Consider the following 24,811-nt stretch of genomic DNA (forward strand, 5'->3'; position numbering starts at 1 on the left):
TGAGGGGAAGAGGAGTGGAGGGGAAGTAGAGAGGTAGAGGGGGAGTGGGGATGAGGGGGAGAGAAGGGGGAGAGAGTTTCAAGTCATACCCAGTGCCCTGAAATATGATTAATTCTCCACAGCACACAGCAAAATGATGGGTAAATGGAGCCAGTAAAAATAAAATGTGAATGAACAGTCAAGGTTTGGAGAAAGTGCTCATGATCCAGTATTAAATTCAGATCATATAATACCTGCCCGCTTTGTATGCACACACGCAGAGAAAATGGATTGGAAGACTGTGCCCCCGACCAGCCTCGTGGCTCCGCACGGTGGGCTGTGGAGGAGTTTAATTTCCTTTTCCACTCTCCTAATTGTCTTCAATGAACATATATTACTTTTTTAATCAGAAAAATATCAAATACAAATAATTTAAGCTTTATTATTTTTCCATTATGGAAGTAGCATTCACTGTAAAATATTGGGGAAATGTACACTGGCAGAGAGAGAACACAGCCTCGCCTTGCACGGCAGGAAGATTTGTCAGTGTTAGATTTTCTTCTGTTCTCAGCCTCCTGGTTAAAAAATGAGGCCCTTGCCTCCCTGCTGCAGCTGCTTCCTTCTAGAACACGGCTGCGACCATCTAAGGCATCTTGCCAGCCATGGCAATGGTGTCCAACAGCTCCTGTTGGTCAGCCACACTCCCGTTGCTGAGCACCTTGGGAATCTCTCCTTGGTGTCTCTGAGGCCCTCTGTGGTGTGGGCATGTGCCATCTCTAACATGTCCCTGAAGGAGTTACACACAGAGAGGGCATCTGACTTCCCTAGTGATGATCCTGGCATATGACCTCCCATAGTGCCTGCCCATCCTGGTTTCTGAGCAACTCCATGTCTGTGGTCGGTGGGCACTGAGAGGAAGACCACAGTTACCCTTCTGGATGCCCTGAAGTGGGACGCATTCTCCTTGCTATCTTTGATTCAGTCTTGCAGCTAAGAGCCTCTGATGCTTTAAGCATGGTTGTCGTTTCTGAAAGGCAGGGACTGGATCAGCTTGTCCCTGGAGCCAGAGCGGCAGGTACAATCCACCTGTGGGTGCCTCAGTTTTCCTCAAAAGTTACCGGGCTCCCATGTCGGAATTTTGTGTCCTAACTCACTTGCTGAGCTTTCTGCAAAATCAGTTATCCAACTAAGAGGAGCAACGGAACACCCGTCCAGCTATTCCCTGGGAAATGAGCCTGTGTCTAAGGCTCCAGATCTTTAATCCACTCGAGCTATAACATGTATCTCTCATTTCATTGTCCTCAAGAGGAAGCATGGGCCTAGAGAAGGCAGCAAGTGACTTGCCCAAGCATGCAGAGTAGTTTCAATGTACCCAGAGGTAGCACTGAGCCCCTCCCCCACTGCTTGGCCTCTATTTGCTGGAAAATGGTGGCAGTGGGACAACATGTCCCTAAGATGAACACAGTCTTTTTGCTGTCTTCTCTGCCTGTGGCTCGCTGCTTATGAACTTAGGGCTCTAACCCCAGGGTCAGCCTGGTGAGACAGAGCCTATGTTGCTTTCTGGAGGGTAGAATTAGCCCCGGTGTGGGTCTGTGGGAGGAGACCAGAGGGCCCAGATGCCTCTGCAGGGCCACCTTCACCATTTCTCAGTTTCCCAGGCCCCAGGGACCCACTGGAATGTGACTGGGGAAAACTGGGGTGCTGATGCACTCAGTCAGGTGACAAGATGGCCCTCTTTCTACCCTACCTGCCCCCGGTTTCCCCAAGCAGCCAGCTGCTGTATTTGGCAAACACTGTTGTTGGTTCCTGGGGGGCTCAGGAGTCTGATCCTGAAGGTTCATTTGGCTGGTGTGGACCTTAAGTGGCGGTGTAGTCTTTTCTGTGGGCTGTGAGATCTGCCCTGGAGGGCCGGCTGGTCTCAGGCTGGCTGGCCTACTATACCCGCATCATCACGTCCCTTCCACGAGCAGCCAGCTGCAGGGCCACACTGCTTCCTCCCATTTTGCAGGGGAAGCAGCCAAGGTCCGGGGACCGGAAGTAGCTTGCCTGCCTGTCCAGCTATCTTTGACTTTCTTCCCCCCACCCCCACCCCTGGAGAGGGCACAGCTGCAGAACTAACACAAATGCCGCAGAGGTAGGAGCTGCTTTCTGAGCAGGTGGCTAACTAATAAAGACGTCTCTCTTGTGACAGGGGCACCCTGGCAAAGAAGGTCCTCCAGGAGAGAAAGGAGGCCAGGTAGGTACCTGCTGCACCCGGCCCCAGCAGCCAGTCTGTATCGGTCTCCCAGGCAGGGTGGGTGCAGTACCTGGACTGTAAGCTCTAGTCAGTCATTGAGAAAGCCTTTTGAAGGGTGTCATTTCCCTGAATACAATACCCCTGTTCCCCAGCTGAAAATTACTTCATCTATTAGGTGCCTAGGATGGGGACACATTTATTTGTCTTTTCTCGAGCAAGTGCTATGTCTCTTTATGTTGCATGGCTACCTCTCTCCCATCCCCTCCTGGCTTCCTGGAGCTGGACACAGCATCTGATTGTCCTTAGACATTCTTGCTCTCTGAAAGGCACCATTCCGCCTCCTCCAGCGTCAGCATCAGTATCTGTGTGGACTGCAGGCAGGGCCTCCTGCATATCCCAAAGCGGCTTTACCGGGTTCCATAGAGGTTGCCTGGGTACTCACACCTGAAGGTAGCTAATGGTCTTTCTCTTTGGTTTTAGGGTCCTCCTGGTCCCCAGGGTCCCATTGGCTACCCGGGTCCACGAGGAGTCAAGGTAAGAGGAACTCTGTAGCTCTGGGTCTTCCCGGGCGTCAAGGTGGGATGGATGCATGGCCCCGATTGCTTGCTGGAAGTTCCTCTGTGGTTAAGCCCCATGCCGAACACTCTAGCGTGTCCTGGCTCTCCAGTTCAGTATACAGATGCTGGGAGCCAGGACAACAGGCTTGAGCAGGTGAGAATATGGCCTGACAGCAAGGTACAAACTGATACAGAGCAAGGGACTACCTCCTAGGCAGCCTGCAAAGAAGTAGGTGGTATTGGCTGTCCTCTGGTGCTTACCATTTCTGACCAGGCTGACCTCAGGAGCCTTTCACAGCGGGTAAATCTCATGAAGCAGGGGCCTGGCCAGCCGGGGGAAACCCAAACACAGGCCTTCAAGCCACTGACATGCTGGAAAAGAGAAAAGACCAGTGTGTCCTCTCAGATCCCTGGGAGGCAGGGTTTATGGGAGATGTCCATTTGTTTACAATCATGTTTCTGCTGGTAGAAATTCCTGGAACCTTGTTAAGCAAGACACAGAATACCAGAGCAATATTGAGAGCAAGGTCCCCTTTGTCCCTTCAGCACTAACTGTGTTTGCTCTGAGCTGCGTGATTTAATCTTGAGTTCCGTGGTTCCCAGGGCGAAGGCACATTCCCATGTAGAAGATCAGCACGGACAGGGCCTTTTCTTTCTCCACAACAGGGACTTAGCAGCATCCCAAAGCTCCAGGCTTCCCGCTGTCAACAAAAGATAACAATTCCTTCCTTCAAACCTGACGGGAAAGGAAACACAGTTGTGCCCCTGTGAGTGTGCACATGCACACAAGCGCACACACAAAACGACTTCTTAGGTCTGAAGAATTTTTATCAGTATGACCAAGGCTGCTGTCCTCACCCATCTACTTTGTGGCACTTCCTCTCTGTCCGGCATTAATGCAGGCCCAAGGTGCACAGCTGCCCTGGGGTGGGGGTGTGGGGTGGAGAACTCAGGACCTCAGTGTTCAGAGACCGTGCAGAATCTCACCTAGCATGGTACTTCAGGCTAGGCTTGAATCCCGATGGCCCTGCTTCCATGTCTCAGGAACGGAGACGTCCCTCAAGAGCAGCCTCTCAAGGGAGGCAGCCTTAGGCGAGTCAGGTTGTTCCTTAAGTATGCTTTCCCCAGCAGAATGCCTGGTGACTGCTCTAAAGATGATAATTGAGCAGCAGTGCTGATTATGGGAGCTCTATGCGTGTTTATCTTACAAATTCCTGTCGCCTACCCCGAGCCTTTGGCAGCTCCTATACAAGGCTAATTACATAAGCCTTCCTCTGCAAGCTGAAAGGTGTTTACTTTAGCATGTTTATGGGGAATGCTCTTATCTATCTATCTGATTAAAATTCACTCATGACGTGAGCAATCCAGCTAGATGTGGGAGCAGAGAGAAAGCAAGCTCTAAGATAGTTTCACAAGAGGAATAGACGATCCCTCCCCTTGTTCTCTTGAGAACAGATGTGCTGGCACCGAATGAGTTCCAGGTCCAGACACAGCAGAGGTAGGGGTCCTGGCTGTCACCATTAGGACAGTTAGTCCTCAGCTAGGGAGAGCTGGTCATTTCTCCCCTTAACTTCTCCATGAGACAGGGTTCTGTCATGACTTATCTGTCTATGTAAGAGATATTCCATGATCAGGGGTTTTGAAATAGAGCCTGGAGGACCAAGGCCACGGAACAAGTAGATTCATTATTTGGTAAGAGCCACTTTCTGCTCCACACCCTGGCTCTTCTCACTGTGGCCTCTGAAGGTGGAAAGAGCTGAAGGACGCCCCCTCTCACCCTTCTCCCCTTCTCACTAAGAGATGAACTCAGGGTGCACATATCCGACGAGCACCCCACCTCTGAGCTAATCCCCCAGTCCTCTTCACTTTGGGGTTTAAGGCAGACTCTCACTACGCTGCCTAGGTGGCTGGCTGTAAACTTGGGAACCTGCTTCAGCCACAGGAGCAGTTTGCATTGTAGGTCTGTGCCAGCGGGCCTGGTCCTGAGAGTCCACGGCCAGGTTTTGGTGGTTCTGTTTCTCTCCTCCATGGACGTGCCTGGAAGAGTGAGATGGTGGGTAGGACTTGAACAGCCACCTGAGCACCTTGAACAGCCACTGTCTTCTTCTTTGCAGACTGCTAGATGCCCAGAAGGTATCTCAGGAAAAGAACAGTGTTCAGAGACCTTTAGCTCCAAGGCAGCTTGCCAGACAGGGCACATCACACCTTCCTGAGTCCTTTGGACCACAGATATTCTTACATTCCTGTCGCTTGGGTGTTGTGGCAAACCTTGTTCACAGAATCTGTGAGGTCATGTGTATGCAGGGTGTCTCCGTGTATGCCCTAGGTCCCTCTCCATCTTTACATTCTCCATCCATCATTGATTCAGGTTTGAACAAGCACAGAGCAGGCTCCCTGGAGTTAGCACCTCTCCTCCAGGGCCTTCTCCATCTATAACTGCCACCAAGGGCCAAGGGCCGCTGTCCTAACAGACTGGGCACCTTCAATGTCAACCCACATCCATTTACCCAATGTCAAGATAAGTGAACAATGCTCTGACCCAGCTACCACCCAGATTCTCCCTGCTCTATGGCTGTCCTCTTGCCCCTCCATTCCACATCGCAAGCCATGCAGCATGGGATACGGCGTAGGGATGTTGCCAGCAATGGGCTTGCCCCCTGATGCTCCAAGCCCTCTCTCCCTCCAGTGGTTACAATCTCATGGTACCTGTGCACCTGGTTTGTAGCTCCTGGCTTCCTGTGTCAAGGCCCAGACCACAGTCTGAGCTCCTTTGTTTGTGTGTCTCCACCCTCCATTCTGAAGCTCTTCTGAGGCCCAACAAAAAGCTCAGAACTACAAGCCTGTGTGGAGCTCTGGCCAGCAGAGGGCAGCTGGTGGATCCTGGGTCCAGACAGTGGCTCAGGCCTAGGCTGCAGCCTCATCCAGGAGAAACGGCCACGCCACATAGCTCCTCTGGGGTCCTAGGCAAGGCAGCCTGGGGCAGCTCCTGGAGTCAATAGTGATTCCATGTAGGTAAATGTCACTCTTTTCAGAGGCCTGAGGTCAAAGGTCATGGACCATGAGGATGTGGCTGCATCTGTCATTGGATTTCACGATTTCACTTCCATCAGCAGAGGCACTAGACCTATTGAGAACGGGAGAAAAGGGTTCTGGTCTATGTCCTTAGAGCTGTGTCTAGCAGGGAGATGAGGTGGTCCACCCTGGGCTGAGGACAGCCACAGTCATTGTTGTAGCATTAGTGACGTAATACCATGTCACCTGTCAGTGATCATGCAGAGGTTACACAAACGACAGTGCCTGGCTGCTGGCTGCTGGATGCCTGGTCACTGTCCTGAGAGATTCCAGACCATTCTTTCCCAACAATAGAAACAAGGCTAGGGTCCTCATAAGTCCACTACCAGATAAGGAAACTGAGGCACACAGACGTCTGGGACATCATCAGAGGCCATAGGACAGGGTCAGGATCTTAACCTGCCTGCCTGCATTCCTAGCTGCAAGGGCTGAGGGACTACTTCTAGAACAGACAGGCATGTTAGCATGGGGTTGGGGTCCTCGGAGAGGCAAAACCAGACCTTTGAGTAATTGGCCAGGAAGAGGTTTGGGTGTTTGTGTAGAAGGAGGATTCAGAGGCTATTGTAGGAATGAAGGACACTGGGGGCCTCATGTGAGCCCCTGTCAACAGAAACGCCTCTCTCTCCTGACATGGAAATATATTGGATGAGGCTCCTCTGATACTGGAACGTACCGCTTGTGGGAGCTGTTCCCTTGACACCCCCCACCCCGGGTCTTGTGTGTTTGTGAACATTCTCTTTTCTTGCCTGCACAGGGGGCAGATGGCATCCGAGGTCTGAAGGGCACCAAGGGCGAGAAGGTAAGGATCTTTCCACTTGAGAGTGTGCTGGCTCAGTGTGGTACAGAACCTGGTGGGGTTGCCCCTGAGTATGGAGGGGAGTTGGTGCTTACTTGTTTGTAAAAGTCGAAAGGAGCTGCCGAGGACCACGGTACTGTCAGCATCTCCTGGCCTGGCCCAGAGCATACCCAGGGGCCCTAGGATGGCCACATGGCTGTATTCACATACCCCCTCCCCCAAACCTTCCTGTGGTTCTTTCGCACACAGCAGTCCTCATCATGGCCAGTTGTCAGTGCTAGTACCTGAGAAGTCCAGCCTTCCCGCAGAGTCCATCCAGGCCAGATTAAACCCCGGGATCAGGGCTCACTGCTGGGGCATGTGAAGGCATGTCCAGCTCAGTGACTGCTCACACTCACATATAAGTCACATTTCGGAATGTGGTGCTGCTTCCCGTGGTCAAGGCCGCATATCAGGCCTATATGGGTCATCATCCGTTAATACGAAGCTAAATAATGTCCCTCTGAATGCCCTAGAGTCAGAGTGCCCAGTACCCCTGGCAGATGAACCATCGTGGAACTGTGTAGCCAGCTATTTTTGTCCTTTGCGTTAGGTGGTAGGAGGCTTGGCACTTAGATGTGCTCTGCCTATCTTGAGCTCCATCCTACTGGGCTCCCCTCTTGCCATTCTGCTGCAGCTAGCGGTTTCGGCAACCCTTTGTGGCAGGCTATGGTGCTCCCTGGGACACTGGGGTTTGAAGGCTGTGAGAGCAGGGCCTGCCAAGCCTGAGCTCAAGCAGCTGGCACCTGCATCTGCTCATGCTTGCAGATGTGCATGCCCCTGCATATCACTGGACACCCCGTGGACATTTTTGCCTCCTTTCCTGAGTGATCTTCTCTCCTGAAGTCTTCAGGCGCGGTTTCAAGCACTGTGGGTGGGAACAGTACACTAGCTGGGTGGTCACGTGGTGTCTGGGTGTTTACTAACTACCCTTTGGGAAGAGCAGGCAAAGAGGCCTTCATTCTCTACTCCTTCTAGAGCACTTCCGCAGGGTAGAGCCCTAGGCCTCCTCCTGCAGGGCCAGGGGAATGGGTGTGTCTTCTGAACCGTTCAGCCAAGAACACCCCTGTTCTTGGTTTAGGGGAAAGCAAGTCTTCTTTAAGTAGATTGAAAAGCCCTGTGTCCCAGAATTCCCACTCTTTTGGGGGGCTCTATTACTGGAGGACCTTCTGCCTTTTTGCGGAGGATTTCTAGAGTCCCGGTCTTACTGCTTTGTTTTGTCATGTCTTCACGAGGCAGGGCTGCATGGAGGATGTGACTGGGTTCTCTGGGGATGCTGCCTTAACCAGGGAAGTTCCTGGGCTGTCCCAAGGGGCCCAGGAAAGCAGGCTGGCATGGTTCTAGGGAGAAGGAATGTCTGAGAACCTCTGTGAGAGGCCAGGTGTCCACATACCTCCTTCCGGGCAGGCACCAAGTTTGTTCCACATACAGCTCTCTTGCTTCTGCCCCGGGCTGGGGGTTCTGCACCGTGCGGGCCCATTGTGCAGCGGTGGAAAGTGGTGCTGTGGAGCGGAGTTCTTCTCTGTAGACTGATGCATTTTCTTGTCTATGCTCAGGGTGAAGACGGCTTCCCTGGATTCAAAGGCGACATGGGAATAAAGGGTGACCGGGTGAGTGTTGTGGGCGTAGGATTCGGGTCAGGGACAAGCGGGGTGGGTCTGGAGACCTGCATGAAAGCTGGGGGTCTCTGAGACCAAAGAGCAGCTTATCAGAAGGGAGGCAACACTTCTGCAAGATCTTGGTGTGAGGACGAGATGCCTGGAGCCCAGGGGCCCTGTGCAGTGCTCTCTAGGCCGTTCCTCAGTTCCCACTCCAAAGCCAGAGCAGCCCCAAGGACAATTATGGTCACTGGTCCTCTACCCTGGGTGCTGGGTAGGCATCTTAGTAAGGATGGGGGTCCCTGGATTACAGAGAAATTTGACCTCAGAGGATGATGAGCAACCCTGGGAAGAGGAAATAGGAGGGAGGATGGAAACCATCCAGACAGACCCGTAAGCAAGATACGTACACTGCCCAAGATGTAGCAGGTGGCCAACAGCTCTATATCCTACTGAGGATTTGTAGTCTCTGTTGAGCTCCTGGACCATCCCAGTCCCCAGGGTGCATCCAAGTCACTCTTAAGATCATGCAACCCCAGTGCCCTGCCGTCTGGTGCTGGGTGGTGGGTGATGCCCCCATAGCCTGGCTGCTTTCTGATGGGTTGCTCACCCCAGCTCCAGAGAGAGCTGCTGGTGCAGAAGAGGGCATGGCTTTCTCAGGTGGGGGGTGGGGTGCCTAGCACAGCAGGCACAATGAGCCAGGGCTTAACAGTGGCACTGAGGGCGGTTGCTAGGTGGTGACCCATAGAGCCACCTGCTAGCTCCTGCTGAGACGTTCTCCACAACTTCAGAATGAGTCAGGGCCTGACAGAAGGTGACGCACAGTGCTTCTGGTAGCCCCGCTGTTGCACACACCTGAGTGCTGTCTATCGGCTAACTCGGGCCTGTTGTCCACTTGTGTAGTTATCCCCGAAGCAGGCCCCAAAGGTACCTTTGCCAAACATTCCAGAACAAGAGGCCTATATACTTGACACTTTGCCACAACCTGTCAGACAATGACAGAAGCCACCTGCATGTCCATCAGAGGAGGAAAATTAAAACGGGACATGGTGTTCCACTATGCTGCTGCTTAAGGTGGCTGCCCCAGACCTCCTCCTAATGAATGATCCTCATTGCCTTGGCTGAGGGGCTACCTTATGTCAACAGCAGAGGTCCCTTTGACTCCTCTCCGATGTCTTGGCACACACAATTAGAGTCTACTTGACTGAGCACAGCCGTGGTGGCGTGTGCCTGTAATCTCAAGAGACAGAGGCAGGAGGATGGGTTTAAGTTTTCAGCCAGTTTGATGTTTATAGAGAGACCCTGGAGATGAGATGGAACTAGGAGATAGATGATAGATAGATAGATAGATAGATAGATAGATAGATAGATAGATAGATAGATAGATGATAGATAGATGATAGATAGATAGATAGATGATAGATAGACAGATAGATAGATAGATAGATGATAGATAGATGATAGATAGATAGATAGATAGATAGATAGATGATAGATAGACAGATAGATAGATAGATGATAGATAGACAGACAGACAGATAGATAGATAGATAGATAGATAGATAGATAGATAGATAGATGATAGATAGTCATACAAAAGGAACTTCCTGGGAGCACAGTTCAGTTTTTAATAGATGAAGGTGAGAGATGGGGAGCACGGTATTACGGCTCTGCTCCTCTACAAATAGAGCCTTGTTTAAGAGCCGAGTTTTCTCTAGGTGCTCAGATGTGAATACCTAAAGGATTAGTAGGTGGAATGAGCACTCTGCAGTTGTTGGTCTCTGAGCAGTCTGTGTTTTGATGTGTGTGTGTGTGTGTGTGTGTGTGTGGCCCTACCCCACAGAAGTAGGAGGGGTCGGTGGGGTGGAGACTGGGGAGGATCTCCCTCACCTCCTCTTTTCTGATTGCAGGGGGAGATCGGCCCACCTGGTCCTCGAGGAGAAGATGGTCCTGAAGGCCCAAAGGGTCGTGGTGGTCCCAATGGTGACCCTGGTCCTCTGGGGCCCACTGGGGAGAAGGTTTGTGTTTACAATGCTTGGCTATGCCTAGAGGGCTCTGAGTGCCAGCCAGCCCCTCCCATGCTTGGCAGAGGTAGTGGGACTTCTGAATAGCCCATGTCACCACCTCTAGTCTTTTGCCACTTCTCCTAGTATGTATTTGTGTCTGTCTGTCTGTCTGTCTGTGTGTCTCTGTATGGCTCCATTGGTCCTTTTCCTGTTCCAAGTTCCCCTTCTGAGCCCCACCACCATACCTTAGAGGAGTGTTTTCCTCCAGATATAAGCAAATATATCTTGGGGACCTTACCAGCCATACATTAGTTACCCATCCCTATCAAGTCCTGCCTCCAATTTTGGGGTGACTGAATGTTCTCGCACATGGCATGTGCATGATCTTCCAGTAGACGCCCGCCTCTAGCCTGCCCTGTACCAGCAGTACCCTCCTACACTTTGTCCCCAGTAACCTGGGGAGGAAGGAATACAAGGAGGACTTAAGCCTCCCACTCCATCCTGCGCTGGGCTAGAACTCTTAGAGTGTTCAGAACCTCCTCGGGTAAGAGCATTCTTCTTCCTGGCCATACTAGCCATCCCTTTGCTTGGTGGTTGGTTTTCCAGGCATGCTGGTAGGATAGGCTTGCTTAGAGACCCATTCAGTTTCGGGGGGGGGCGGGGGATCCAGTTGCCTCTGTACACTGACCCTACCCTTCCAACCTGCCCTAGCCCCTCTCAGAATACACCAGTGCTCTCTGCTCAGAGAACGAGGTGGAGAAGTCATGTTTATGATTTATGAGTCTTTTTTCTGCTCCTAGGGAAAGCTCGGAGTGCCAGGATTGCCAGGGTACCCAGGAAGACAAGGACCAAAGGTAATTTAAGCCCTGTTAAGATGTCCTGGCAGGCACTGTCTCATGCGGCACTCCGCACACTCCCAACCCCCTCATCTGTTCTCCACCTCTGCGTGACTTTTGTGCCACAGTAGAACAATATGTTCGCTGTGATCTCATAGTCCCCAGGCAGCCTTTGGTGTTAATTTGATCGAGCTCAAAGAAAGCGCTTGGACAAGAGTTGAGCCTTTCAGAGAAGGGGGCAGAAACTGTCCCAGCCATGGGGCCAGGTTGGGGGCCTGGTGGCCTGCTGGGGTTGCGTGGCCCCCTGGCTTACCCACACCAGCCTGCTCTTGGCCCCACTTTGCTTTGGAAGTTTGGGGACTGTTTATAACAGAGCAGGAGAGGGACAGCCATCGTCTTATCTGCAGTCATGTTCAGGCTTAAGTGGAACAGGTCCTAAAGGCTTTGGAAATCAGTGTGAACATTATTCTTTTCTCATCCCACATTTTATTATTCACGGTTCCTCCTTAAACAATAACCGCTGCCTGCGCCGGAGACCTGGTTAGCAGCACTCGGCCAGCCCGCCCCAGATTTGCATCCCTGCCCTTCCGCTGCCTGCTAGCTCCACTGGCTTTGACTCACAAGAGCCGGGGCCTGCCAACCAAAGGAGGAGGGCCTGTATGGGCAAGCGGTGACCTGTCCTCCTGTCCGCTCTGTGAGGACACACATCCCAGCCCACAGGATGTGTGTCCCTTAGATGTGACCCCAGTGTATCTGCCACTTGGAGTCATGCACCCAAGTGTTGGGAAATGGGCGCCTGGGTACATTTACCTTCCTCTTTTTAGGTGCTTGTCTCAGAAGGAGAGAAAAGGAGAGGAGACATCTGAGAGAGGGGAGGGTGGGATATGACACAGTGCTGGCAGCTTTGGGGACACAAGAGAGCAGGATCTGAAACTCTGTCCTTGGGCTGTGACTATATGCAACAATGGGCTGTACGGTGGCCACCCAGGTTCCTTGTTTCAGTGTCCTGCCTGGTGGCCAGGTGGACACAGAGAAGGACTACAGGTTATGGAATCTAAGACTTCCAGAATAGGAATGTGCTCGGGTCAGGATGCTAAGCCACCCAGAGGGCAGAGACCCACAAAGGGCCGTAGACAACACCAGCATTGGTGCGCAGTGGGCTGCCCTGGGTATGTCCTGGGGAGCCCCCGTGGCATCTTTTTGTACATATAGGGAGTTTGGAAAATCTTGAGAACCATATTTGGACTGGGTGTACATCTGTAGAGTTGAATATAGTTAAGTACTACAGTCTGTGCCTGGATTTGGGTCCATTTCTGACCTTGGAAACCGTTATGTTGTCGTTAAGACTTTATGGGACAGGTCACAGAGTATGCAGCAGGGCCAGTGATCAGAGCTGTGAGATGCAGCCCCTATTTCCAGGGAACCTCAGCATCTCACGTTCTCCCATCCCCCAGATACCAGCTGGCAATGTACAGCCTCTATGTGGGGACTGAGGGGAACGGGATGGAACATGTGAGGACTTAACTTTGGGTTTTGGATTTGGAATCTAGCTCAGGAAATACTGAGAGGTAGATGGGTGTGGAATGGGAGGTGGCTAGGCGAATGGATGATAGGAGGTTGGAAGGATAGATGAGTGGGTTTTCCATGGGTGGGTGAGTAGGATGGCTAGCTGGTGGATGAGGGGTTGGTGGACACTGCATGGGTAGTTGGGTACAAATATCTGGTCAGTGGGTAGGAAAGGATGTGAACAGTATCAGAAACTTGCCCTAGTGGGCCCTTGCTCCTGACTTGGCGGTCTTGTTTTAACTTTCCTTAACTGTCTTGCAGGGCTCTATCGGATTCCCTGGCTTCCCGGGTGCCAACGGAGAGAAGGGCGGCAGGGTAAGGACTGCGGTTGCTCGGCCGCCTTGGCGAGCATGTGTTGGTTCCCCAGTCAATGCTTGGCTGATTTTTCTCCATGCGTTATCAAAACTGCGTTTTCAGAAGTAGTGGATCTTGAGCTCTAGGCCTTTCATTAACCTTCAGTTATGAAGGCACCATGATAGGAAGGGGCAGTGGAAGGAAGGAGGCATGCTGGGAGAATGGAGTTTTCTGATGGGCGGGAGCCAGGAAACTCTTAGGGCTCCTCCAGATGCTCTTCTTCTGAGAGACTTCCCTGCACCCTAACTTTACAGGGAGGAAAAAAAAGGTCTTATTTTGTTCTCTTTGGTGTGATCTACCACACGGAGTGCATATCAACTTGGGGCTATGTTCAGTGAGTCCCAGACCTACAATTACCCTGGTTGTAAATACAGGGCAGGCATGACACCATTGGGTTCCCTCTGTTGTCATTCTCACACAGGCATCTTGAGGGACAACCTGGGGGAACCATATCCCTCCCCCTCCCCCTTCCATGATGTCCTTGTTGGCTCAGGCCTTCCTTGTAGAAGCCTGGGTGGACATCACTGGGTGGTGGCACATGGAGTGTGATGGTTGTCTTGGGCTTTGGATATGCAGAGGATAGAGAGGCCTTTGGTGGTTAGGGACACAGAACAGACTGCTTTTTGATACATGCTCTCCACACACACAGAGCTGAGGCTGAGGCTCTTCCTCTCAGGACATTGCTTCATCAGAATGTCATGTGTAAAACAGAGTTGATGTGCTCTTAAAAACCAGGAGAATGACTTCAAGATATGAGACCATGTGAATAAGCCAGTGGTCACCAGCCTCACAATGCAGAAACCATCAATGTCCTGGGAAGGAGTGCACAGGGTCAAGACTATCTACTGCCACTATAGCCTCTCACCCACGCAGTCCTTTTATTGTCTTTCTGTATCTCTACGTACCTTCTATTTTCTCCATCCGTCGGTCTATCCATCCATTAGTCCATCTCTCCATCGGTCCATCCATCCATCCATCCATCCATCCATCCATCCATCCAATAATCTATCTCTCTTCTCAGTCAAATTCTCTATCTAGAATCATCTGACATGAGTTTGTGGGAAGGTTTGTCCTCTGGAATATTCAGACATACTCCCTGTGAGGTCCAGGGTCTCATAGTTGTGTAAGATGCTTCTGTAATAGTATGGAAAGCCCATGGGTTGTTGCTTTGCCTACATGAGAGCTCAACCAAAAATTGGGGGGTCCTTGGACCACTAGGAGTGGCTGGCTTTCCTAACGGTCCATGGAGATTGGAGGCTGGACTGGCCTTGCAAGCAGCCTCTTGTGCAAATCTCCTGAATTAACACCAACCCCAAGGTTAAGGTTGTGTTATCCTGTTGTTCCACTGTGCTGTGGACCCCTTAGTCGTGCTGGCTTCACAGAACGCAGTTCATTTGCTTGCGCTGCACGCTTCCTAAGTCCTGCTAAGCTAGAGCTTACCAGGCATGGGATGCTTCGGTGACTGAGCAAGATAAGAAGCCGCCAGTAACCAGTGCTCAAGGGTAATGAGCATGCAAGGAAGGATAAATCGAGCTCTTAGACCCAGGTACTACCAGGAGGCAAAGATGTTCCTGCTAAGACCAGAAAGGGCTGGGGGTGGGGAAAGGGGTCAGAACCACTTAGGGAAGCTGGTGTAGTTGAGCCCAGTGCAGAGGCCTGGGCTGGTGGAGGCTGTGCCTCAGAATAGGTCTTTATCCCAAGGCAGCCAGAGTTTAGTCATAGGGGTAACCTCGGGGAAAATTTTAAAGGTAGTCCTGGTCCCGTGTGACAGAGGATCAGAAAGCTGTGAATGGGGTGGGGGGAGTCTGTGCTGCACGCTGGAGACCTGCTCTGCTTGCAGATGACGTGGTCAGCAGCTTGCCTCTCTTGTGGATGCCATGCTGGGCTTATAGCACTTTGCATATTTACCACTTACACATATGCCTCGGTCATCGCTTACCAGAGACCTGGCTTCTGCAGAGCTGGTGGTTCATGCCTGTCTGACAGTGGGAGGTTAAATGGGAAGCCGTCAGAAGTCACACTGCCCAACCAGTCAGCTGCAGCCCAAGGCCGAGACACGATGCAAGCAGAACAGTGTCTTAGGATGAGACTGTATCCTGCCCCTTGGAGGGTCCTAGGAGAGGAAGGCCCCCCTGAGGTCTCCCAGCAAATTCAAGCTCTTCATACTTCAGCTTGATATCATGTTCCAGAAGAGTTGTAGGCAAGACCCTTTCAGGGACCCCCTATTTTTTCCTGGCAGGGTCTAGAGGCCAGGGGCACCCAAACAATTAATTTGTGAGGGAGTCTGCTCAGCACCTCCAGTCACCAGGCCAAGCTCTAGAGGCTTAGATATTCCACATACCCTGCTGGGTACCATGCTACCCTAGGGCCCAGATGGAAGCTGGGCTGAGACCTGTTTGCCTCCTGCCAAGGCTAGTTTGCCTAGACACCCCAGGAACCATCAGGGCAGGCTGCATCGGGAGCCAGCGATGCTGCAAGGTCAGATGGCATCGGCATGTGATTCCAGGCAGTGCTAAAGGTAGGAGAGGGACAGCAGTGTTGGCAGCCCAGCCTGGATTGCATACCCAGATGAGTCAGGGCTAGTTACACTGTCAGTAAGGGCACACACATCAGAAGACAGCAGATGTCTTCCTTAATTTTCATATGCAAATATTTACCTGCAGCCAAAGAATGTTGTCACTGAGCTGAGGCATTATAACAGGAATGCGTGTGCTAAAGGAAAAAAACCATAATTCATTTGCTGTGATTTGTTTCATTAAATGCCTTTCAAGATGGGAGACTTTTTGCTTCTGCTAGCGAACAAGTGGGAAATGCTAAGGAGAGACTGACTCTATAGCTTCGGCTTAATCGCTCTGACTTGGCTCTGTTGGTAGCGACCAGGATAAACCCGGGGTGAACCTCAGAATGCTGGAGCCTCTGCGGGCAATCCATTACCTCTGTGCGCTGTGGGTAAACTGCACTTGCGGGCCATTATATCCTTGCTATGGCAGAAAACAGAAAACAAATGCCATGCGTTTGCTTTCCGGGGTCTGGAAAATGCAGATCAGCAGCAGCAGAAGGACTGAACTCTGAGAGAAGCCGGGGACTCTTGGATATATGATTTCTATGTTAAATTGCAGCTTCCCCTCGCGCCTGCAGAGGCTGATGAAAATTTAATGCCTAATATTCTTAACAGTAGCGGAAGAAAATTATGTGTGATAGGAGTTGACTTTCTTCTCTCTTCGTGTAATGATTTCTGTGCCCACTAAGAGGAGAGGAGAGAAGAGGCAGGGAGGGGAGTGGGGAAGAGGGAGGGAGCCAGTGACCCAGCTAAGTAACAGACACACTCCATCAATGTTTCTGCCCTTATGCTCTTCCCATCCGCCCCCAGATGGGACCTTCCTGCCCTCATTCTGGATTCTTGAAGTCTCTTGTTAACGCAGGGAGGGCAGGCTGCAGGTCTGGGCCATCCGTGGCCAGTGTAACTGACATCCTATTCTCTGCTTCTAGGGGACACCTGGAAAGCCAGGACCACGGGGACAGCGAGGTCCAACGGTAACCCTCCTTGTGGCCTATAGATGCTCTGTACAAACTGAGCATGTGCAGTGTGGGTGGGTGGGCTCTGTGAGCCTAAGGGCCTCTGAGATAACTGACCTTTCTTCTCTCTGTCTCTCTGATCAGGGTCCGAGAGGTGAAAGAGGCCCACGGGGCATCACAGGGAAGCCTGGCCCTAAGGTACGTTCATGGTAGCTTTGCGTTGTGGAGGTCATCCGTGGGTGGTCCGTGATCTTTATGTGTAACAATTTTCTTGACTATCATTAAAGGGGGCTCTGCCCTCTGGCAGCCTTCAGCACGCTTTGTGAATTGAACCACGTGACTCAGGGGAACCCTAGGGAGACCCCAGACAGACAGAGCTAGGACAGCTCTCAGACACAGGAGCTTCAGACCCCAGGAAGCCAGCCTTGCACAGCCCCACCCAGGTCTGGTGGGGAAACCTTCTTTCTTTTCTGGTAAGGGAACCTGAGAACTGTAGAGGGCTTCGCCAGAAGGTTTCTTCTGGTGCAGGCAGGAGCTGAGCCTACCACTGCCAGGACTCCTCATGCTGAGTGGGAAAACCAGCTCCCTGTGCTGTAAACCTGGGGAAAGCCAAGCATGGTGTGTTGCCAAGATCTAACCAGTAAAAATCCAGACTCGGGTACTGAAGAGATAGCGTTTGAGAGCAGTTGCTGCTCTTCCAGAGGACCGAGGTCTGGTTCCCAGCACCCACTCACACGGTGGCACAAAACTATCCAGAGCTATGGTTCTGGGCATCTGATGCCATCTTTGCAGGCACCAGGCACACAACTGATGCACAGATAGCATGCAGGCAAAATAGCATTGATACACATAAAAATATTTAAAAAATAATCCCTGGGAGGGTCTTGCTAAGAGGAGGTTCCAGTTAGCAGAGAGTCAGAACTGACCCATCCCTCTGGCCCATCCCCTCTTTTGAGCTCCTCTGTACTAAGTTTCAGGTCCATCACACACACACACACACACACACACACACACACACACACACACACATCGGACTCACCTGTTCCTAAGAAGTTTCTCCTCTCACCTAGGTACATGGCATAGTCAGAAGCTGAGACTTGTGTTCTTTCTCTTCGGTCATTTTGATGTGTTCTTGGTTGATCACAGTCTGTGTCAGACTAGCCATGGGGACCTGTTCCAGAAGTATCAGCATCCTGCTCATGCTAGCTTCCTATTGGCTGTGCATGGAGGCGGGCTAGCATGGAACTGAGGCTCAATGCCACTACATACTGCTGTGCACTGGGATCAGAATGACCTTGAGCAGCTTTGGCCCTGGACTTTAGAGGGGCCCTCAAAGAGCCCTTGGCCATAGCAGTCTTGGTGAGCTTTTCTCTCCTCTCTCAGGGCAACTCCGGAGGCGATGGCCCAGCTGGCCCTCCTGGTGAGCGGGTAAGAGTCTTTCAGGACTGGGGTATGAGGAGATTTCCAGGGAAGCTGGCCCCAAACATACTCCAGGCCCTTCACCTTGGATGAGCCAGTACAGGAGGTTGACAGTGCCCTGCAGAGGAGCAGGGCTTGCTGAGGCCCAAGGATAGATCATATCTGGAAGTTTGCGTTCCTTGGGTAGAGACCTCATTCCACCCTCTGGACCTGGCCGTGGGGTGCTGGAGATGACTAAGACCACAGAAATTCTGTCTTTGCCTCATACACAGTAAAGAGGACTCGGTATTGCCATGTAACTTGACCACTGGACATCCATCTATCTATCTTTTTGTCTGTCTGTCTGTCTGTCTATTATCCATTCACCCATCTACCTTACCTATCTATCTTCTATTACCCATATACCATCTATCTAGTATCTGTCTGTCTGTCTGTCTGTCTGTCTACCTATCATCTATCCTAGCAATCTACCATCTATTACCCATCTACTGTTTTCTATCTAGCATCTCTCTCCCTCTTCTCTCTCTAGAGTCAAGCGGGGAAAATGAGGTCAGGTTAAATAGGGAGAAGGCTTTAGGGGCACCCAGTGCCACAGTGAGGAAAGAGTGGGGGGTGCTAACAGGAAAAAAAAAATCTGTCCTCAAACTTGCCACTCTCTGTTCCCAGGGACCTAATGGACCCCAAGGACCCACAGGCTTCCCCGGACCCAAGGGTCCCCCGGTAAGTACTGCTTTCTCCCATGGAGGTGGCAGGTCAGGTTTCCCTGACACCATGCTCCTCTTCTCCCTGAGATATACAGGGAGGAGAAGGGTCCACTGGACCCCTGCCACGTGGGCAGTAGATACAGCCTCCCAAGTCTGTCTGCTAAGGGAGCCTGTGGCCGTGCTCCACCCATTCAGGCTTCCTGTTCTGGAAAGTGTTTAGTTCTAGACAGAATTTCCTTTCCATGAACCTCGCCTGCTGAGAGCCTTCCCCTGTGTGCACATCCCATGGCAGGTCTTGCTGTCTTTGAGACCATCATGACATTCTGAGTGAGTTTGCATTAGTGTCTTGGGTGACCACACACACACACACACACACACACAAAAAAAAAAAAAAAAAAAAAAGAACAAGATTTCTTAAAAACAACTGCAAGGTCTTTTGTTCGTGCTGGAGCCATGTCTGCAGCAAAAGCGGGTTCCTCCCAAGGATCCAGGCAGGGCCGGCAGCAGAAATCCACAGCAAGGGAAGCCCACTCAGAGCCCACCTACTGCAAGGGAGGGCTCACAGAAGAAGAGAGTGCAGGGTAGAAGGCATCCCACAACAAATGAGAATTCGTGCTAGAGGAGGGCTCAAGCCAGAGAAGGCCCAGGGAAGGGGACGGTCCGTGCTGGGGGAAGTCCATGTCGGGGGAGGTTCATGCCTGTGAAGGATCCATTGTAAGGGAAGGCACAGGGCATGGGAGGTTCATGCCAGGAGAATTCCATGCCAGAGAAATTCCACATCAGAGGAGGGACCATAGTCCACTGTAGGGGAAGGCCAGAAACATGGAATGTTCATGGGATGAAAGGGTCTGGAACATAGGCCCACAGCAAGGGAAGGGCCTTGGCAGGGGATGCTCATGGTAGGAAAAGTCTGTGAGTTACTGTCCCTCCTCAGTTGCTTGTTAAGCTAGACAGATGAGGATCTTGAGCAGGCCACCCACCTGCTCAAGCTTGGGAAGCTGACTGCCCTCCCCTGTCTCTGTTGACCCCTTGGGACAGCTATAAGGATTGTGGGACTGTGGCAGCTGGGTGATTCCCTTTCTCAAGAGCCACTAAAATAACAGTAATTTTTGTCACCTGCTTTTCTGAGCTGCTGAATGAGCCTTCCCTGCTGTGATTCTTTCCTCAGGGCCCACCAGGCAAGGATGGGCTCCCCGGACATCCTGGGCAGAGAGGCGAGACCGTGAGTATCACAACTGCTTTCCGGCTGGGTCGCTCACAACCCTACACATAGCACACTGCTGACTGCCTGACATAGCCAAGGGGGTCCTTCCCAGCTGGGAAAGACCAAGGACCTTAGCAAGGTTTCCTGTGGGCCAGCCATCTGCTGCTGGCTTGGGGTCAGGCTATGGGGTGGGAAGGAGCCCCAGGATGTCACAGTGGAAACTGGGCCACAATTCTTTGCTTGTTTTAGTAGCTTTGGTCAAAGGCCATGTTGAAAGCCATTGGGACACAGTACTGTGACATCAGAAAACCTGTGTCTCCAACTTTTATTTCCCCAGGGTAACTGTGAGTGCAGCCTTGCTGGGGACACCACAGGCCTTATAGGGAAGAGTGCATGGGGACTTGGGGGGCTCTGTCCCCGTGAATAGCTGATCATTTAGGTTACAGAACCCCATGGCCAGGGCCGCGTCACATGGATCCCAATATTGTCCATCTGGGAGATTCCAGCCTGGGGAGCTGGTAGAAGGAAGCAAAAAGATGACTTTAGCCTCTTCTGTTGTGATAAAGGATCGTCTTGCAGGAGAGATGGGATGGCTCAGTGCGTGAGGTGCCCTGTGGAACAAGCATGGGTCTGAGCTCCCATCCTCAGCACTGATGTGAAAAGTCAGCAGAGGTGCAAGTCTGTAGCTCTGAGGCAGGAGAAGGGGAGACAAGAGGGTCCCTAGCACTGGCTGGCCAGCTAGTCCAGCCAATGAGCGGACTCCAGGTTCAGTGAGAGATCCCATCTCAGAAAGAGCACGTGCCTGCCTCTGACCTTGGTTGCACTTGTGACCCTGGGATTTCAGACTGGGAGCAAATGAGTCCTCCAAGTGCTGGTGACATCCTTGCGGCCACACTGAATGTTCTCTTTGTGTCCCCTGCCCCATCCACATTAAAGGGCAGTTTGTACAGGTATAAGCGTTTCTCACTGAGCAGATGAGCACTGACAGGCTTCTGTGTCATTATATCCAGTTTATTGTGCCTGAAAGTTTCTGGGGGGCTCTCATGGCTGAAACTGACCCTCCTGACATGGACCTTTGACCAACTCATCATATAGAGTCTCAGCACCTGCCTTAAGATGTTGTCCCCTCTGTCTTTCAGTGTGCAGGGACGAGAAGCCTTTTAATTATGCCTTTGCCAGTGTTGGAGCAGCCCGTGCCGGCTGATAAATGAAGATTACCTTGCTCTTTTGTTTAGAGAGAAAAATTAAAGCATTTCTTCAGAGCTCTGCACATTTTCCTCTAATGCCTTTCCAAGGAGACAAGAGAAGAATCTTGCATACTGTGTGCTTTTCACCCTCAGACTCATTCTGCAGATAATTAAACCTCCTGTCTTTGCTTGGGAAAGTGTAGTTTCCAGCATCTTCGATCATGCTGCAGCCACCTCTGTAGACATGGGGGCAGTACGGCAATGCTGCTGACCATCCGAGACTCGTCTGGAGATCTCTGGAGTGTAGCCCTTCTTCTTTTCCCTCTCCTTATCACCTCCTCTTTTTCTCCCTCTTCCTCCGGCCAGACACAAGTGGCCATTACTTCTTAGTGAGAGCCGAAAGCCCATTTCTCAGTAAGGAGCAGACTCCTCCTTGTCGGTCTTCCTGGCCCTCAAGTGGCTGTGGACCTGGTGGGAGGTCTTGCTTGCCCTCCTCACGAACACTGCCATGAGCAGAGCTTTACTTTGTCTCCTACATCCTGTCAACTTTCCCCCCTCTTCACCTGTCCATCACCCCTTGTTTCTAGCTGTCAAATAGATGTGTCTCAGAAATGCCCGCTGTGTGAGCTGTGCTGGGCTGAGAGAGAAGAGCCCTCCGGGGACGACAGGGCAGAGTCTGATGTGGTTCATGTGGCCAGTGAATTGTGTGAGATATTAGACTGTCACCTGCTGGCTCTGAGCCACCTGCTCACCCTCCTGCCGTAGCAGTGACCTCTGCGCAGCTAGAGCGTCCTTCTCGGGCCCTGGGTAGATCCATCCTTGTACACCTGGCAGCCGCAGGTGTATCTCATTGGGCCAACTCTGCTCTGCCATCAGGCCTCAAAGCTTGCTGAAGCTTCCTGCTCAATAGGAGAGATCGGGCAGCAGAGCCCAAGTGGGGTCCAGTGCCTGGACCATTCTAGGCATGAGCATTTAGATCCTCAAGGAGACAGCATCTATGAAGTGACTTTAAACTAACATATTTGAGCGGACAGCTTCAGAGAACAGCCAGGCCTGGCTCCCGCCTGTCCTAAATATGAAGAGAGGCAGGCAGGCGAGGCACCTGCTGTGCGTCAGAGGCGTTAGATAACAAAGGCTAAACCGTCCTACAAAGTTGCTAATGAGCACCAGCCCAGAGACGGCTCTCGTGTGTCCTCGGAAAATGAACACGCAGTGACATGAGGGAGAATAACAGGCTTAAAATCAGTTTCTCGGCACAAAGACGCAGCGTGAAGCTCACCCACCTGACTTCAGTAGTCTCATGAAATTAGTATGGAAAGGGAGCATAGGGCTTGACTCTAAACGAGGGTTTGGAGCACAGCCACCTAGGATAGGTGCAGGATGGGCTTCTGAGGATTCTACAGCAGCGTGGTGTGCTGCTGCAGTGGCCCTCAGCTTGCTGACTCTCTCCACAGGGTTTCCAAGGCAAGACTGGCCCTCCAGGCCCCCCGGGAGTGGTTGGCCCTCAGGTGAGACCTTGCAGCATCCTGGGGCAGGGGGTCACGGCTCTGGGCCAGTTTTTCCCAATTCTAGGGGGATGGACCCCATTAGTGGAAAGGCTTAAGTCCCAGGACAAGTTTGTGCTAACTGCAGGAGATGAACCCCTGGAGGGGCTGTACTGAAAGAAAGCAGGCAGCAGAGCTCAGGTGACTCCAGGCCAGACAGGGCCAGGCTCTGGGAGTCAGAACTACCCCCATGGGCACAGGAACCAATCGTGTCTTCTTGTCCTGTTGCAGACAGCAGAGGCACCTGATCCCAACCAATATGGATCAATGAAGGGCACAGGTTCCAGCTAGGGCTGATGACTTTAGATCCAAGGACAGTATTGTACCTGCCGCCTTGCCACTTAGAAAGTCACACCTGACATAATGAGAAGAGACTGACACCCGGTGTCACCCCAGAATTGGAGCCCATGAGGCCTTCTTCCTCCCTGTGGCAAATATGGCAGCCCTTGGTATCTTTCTGATCACATCCCAGAAACAGCCTCTAGAGAGGTGCGGGCACAGGGGGACACCAGTCATGGCTAACTCTCCACTGGCTTCATTTTTTCCTCCTGCCATTTAAACGCCAGGAGGAGCCTTGCGAGAGAATGGAGAAGAGTGGGAGGCCCTCTGTGGATGCTTTGGCACCATAGTCGGGCTGTCCCTAGGTTCGGGAAGACGAGATTACCCCCCTTACAGGTCACTCACTCAAAACCAACATGGTCTCTCCCTGTAGGGTCCCACAGGAGAAACAGGTCCGATGGGCGAGCGTGGCCACCCTGGCCCTCCAGGGCCCCCTGGTGAACAGGGCCTCCCAGGTGCTGCTGGAAAAGAGGGGACAAAGGTGAGTGCCCAGAAGCTTCCGTGTCAGAAGAATCTTTTTTTCCAGGGAATCAGTTAAAACTTTGCTTTTTCTCTTGATCTTTCTGAACAAATGGGTAATTTATCAAACAAATGCTTCTCTGAAACCCACACATTCAGATCCATTTTGCTTTAACGGAGACAGGGCTGTGACCCGCTGCAGCTGGCGCACAGAGGGAACGTGGGATCAAACCATCCCATACCCTGTGGAGCGCGCCTTTCCCTGCTGCCCATTCCTCCCAGAAACAGACTAAAGGCTCTGAGTCTTCAGCAGCCAATACAGATCTGGTAGAGTAGGGCCCTTTGAAAACACCTCGCTTGAAGATACTGAAAATAGATTCTGAAAATGAAAAATGAACGCATTTCTAACCTTGAACCCAGCGCCAACTTTCCCTTTTTTGTAGTCTGTCCAGTAGGCTGGAGTGCCCCAAATTTGTGGTTGTAATGTTTGTACGTTAGCATAAAATTCTTCAGATTTCTGTGTCAGTAACTAAAAATACGAGCTCTCAGGCTATTTTTTGTTATTGTTGTTGTTTTGAGACAGGGTCTCACTGTGTAGCCCTGGCTAGCCTGAAACTTGCCATGTAGACCAGGCTGTGCTTGAACTTGCAGAGATCCACCTTCCTCTGCCTCCTGAGTGCTGGGTTTAAAGGCATGTGCCACCATGTCTGGCCCACACCATCTGTTGATGTGACCATATAAAAATAAATATAAGATTAGAGACATACAGTAAATAAATACTGAGGGAAATCACACATCCCTTCGATGTGTGGGTAAGTAAAGACATATATCCTCAGATCTGTGTGTATGTGAATACACATCTATAACCCTAACACACACAGCTCTTGGACTATAAATCTATCTACTCTAGAAAAAGAGAGCTCCTTGAGTTCAGAAAGATCTGTGTGTTCCCAGTGAAGGCCAGGGAAAATTCTGAAAGCTATTCTATCTTTTACAGTTTTGGGAAGGGCAAGCCCAATGGTGTCTATTTTTAGAAGTGGATATCGAGCTGGCAGCCAAGTTCCTTGAGTGGTGTGTTTTTAACCACAAGCTACTGGTGTGCCCTCATCTTGACACGGTCCCATTGCGGAACCCTTGTGGCTCTGCTGGACTTTGTAGGTCTGGGACCTGAATGAGCACAGGGAGAGGGAGTCACAGTTGGAGTCCCTGCCCCAGATCCACATATATGGCCAGCCTGCAGAACATGGGTCCCAGGCGTGTGCAGGGGCTGAGCTCAAGTCCACAGAGGAGTCCACAGAGGGACAGAGGAGACGTGCCGGGTCCTGGCTTCCATCTTCAGCCTCCAAATCGAAACAAAAGCAGAACAGTTCCTTAAAGCCAACGGGCTAGAGGAAGCTTGG

General features: G+C 51.7%; 1 protein-coding gene across 2 annotated transcripts in view; it reads left to right on the forward strand.

Annotated features, from left to right (window-relative positions):
• Col5a1 (collagen type V alpha 1 chain) overlaps positions 1-24,811 on the forward strand; it is a 152,245-nt gene that overhangs the window by 92,424 nt on the left and 35,010 nt on the right. For both annotated transcript variants that reach the window (XM_038335777.2, XM_038335778.2), the window contains exons 26-39: positions 2,171-2,215; positions 2,696-2,749; positions 6,599-6,643; positions 8,236-8,289; positions 10,188-10,295; positions 11,084-11,137; positions 12,947-13,000; positions 16,529-16,573; positions 16,700-16,753; positions 17,939-17,983; positions 18,641-18,694; positions 19,847-19,900; positions 22,524-22,577; positions 23,326-23,433. In XM_038335777.2, coding sequence (XP_038191705.1) covers positions 2,171-2,215; positions 2,696-2,749; positions 6,599-6,643; positions 8,236-8,289; positions 10,188-10,295; positions 11,084-11,137; positions 12,947-13,000; positions 16,529-16,573; positions 16,700-16,753; positions 17,939-17,983; positions 18,641-18,694; positions 19,847-19,900; positions 22,524-22,577; positions 23,326-23,433 — 828 coding nt within the window. The remainder of the gene's footprint in view (positions 1-2,170; positions 2,216-2,695; positions 2,750-6,598; positions 6,644-8,235; positions 8,290-10,187; positions 10,296-11,083; positions 11,138-12,946; positions 13,001-16,528; positions 16,574-16,699; positions 16,754-17,938; positions 17,984-18,640; positions 18,695-19,846; positions 19,901-22,523; positions 22,578-23,325; positions 23,434-24,811) is intronic.

This window comes from Arvicola amphibius, chromosome 7 (assembly GCF_903992535.2).
Source record: "Arvicola amphibius chromosome 7, mArvAmp1.2, whole genome shotgun sequence".
Taxonomy (NCBI): Eukaryota; Metazoa; Chordata; class Mammalia; order Rodentia; family Cricetidae; genus Arvicola; species Arvicola amphibius.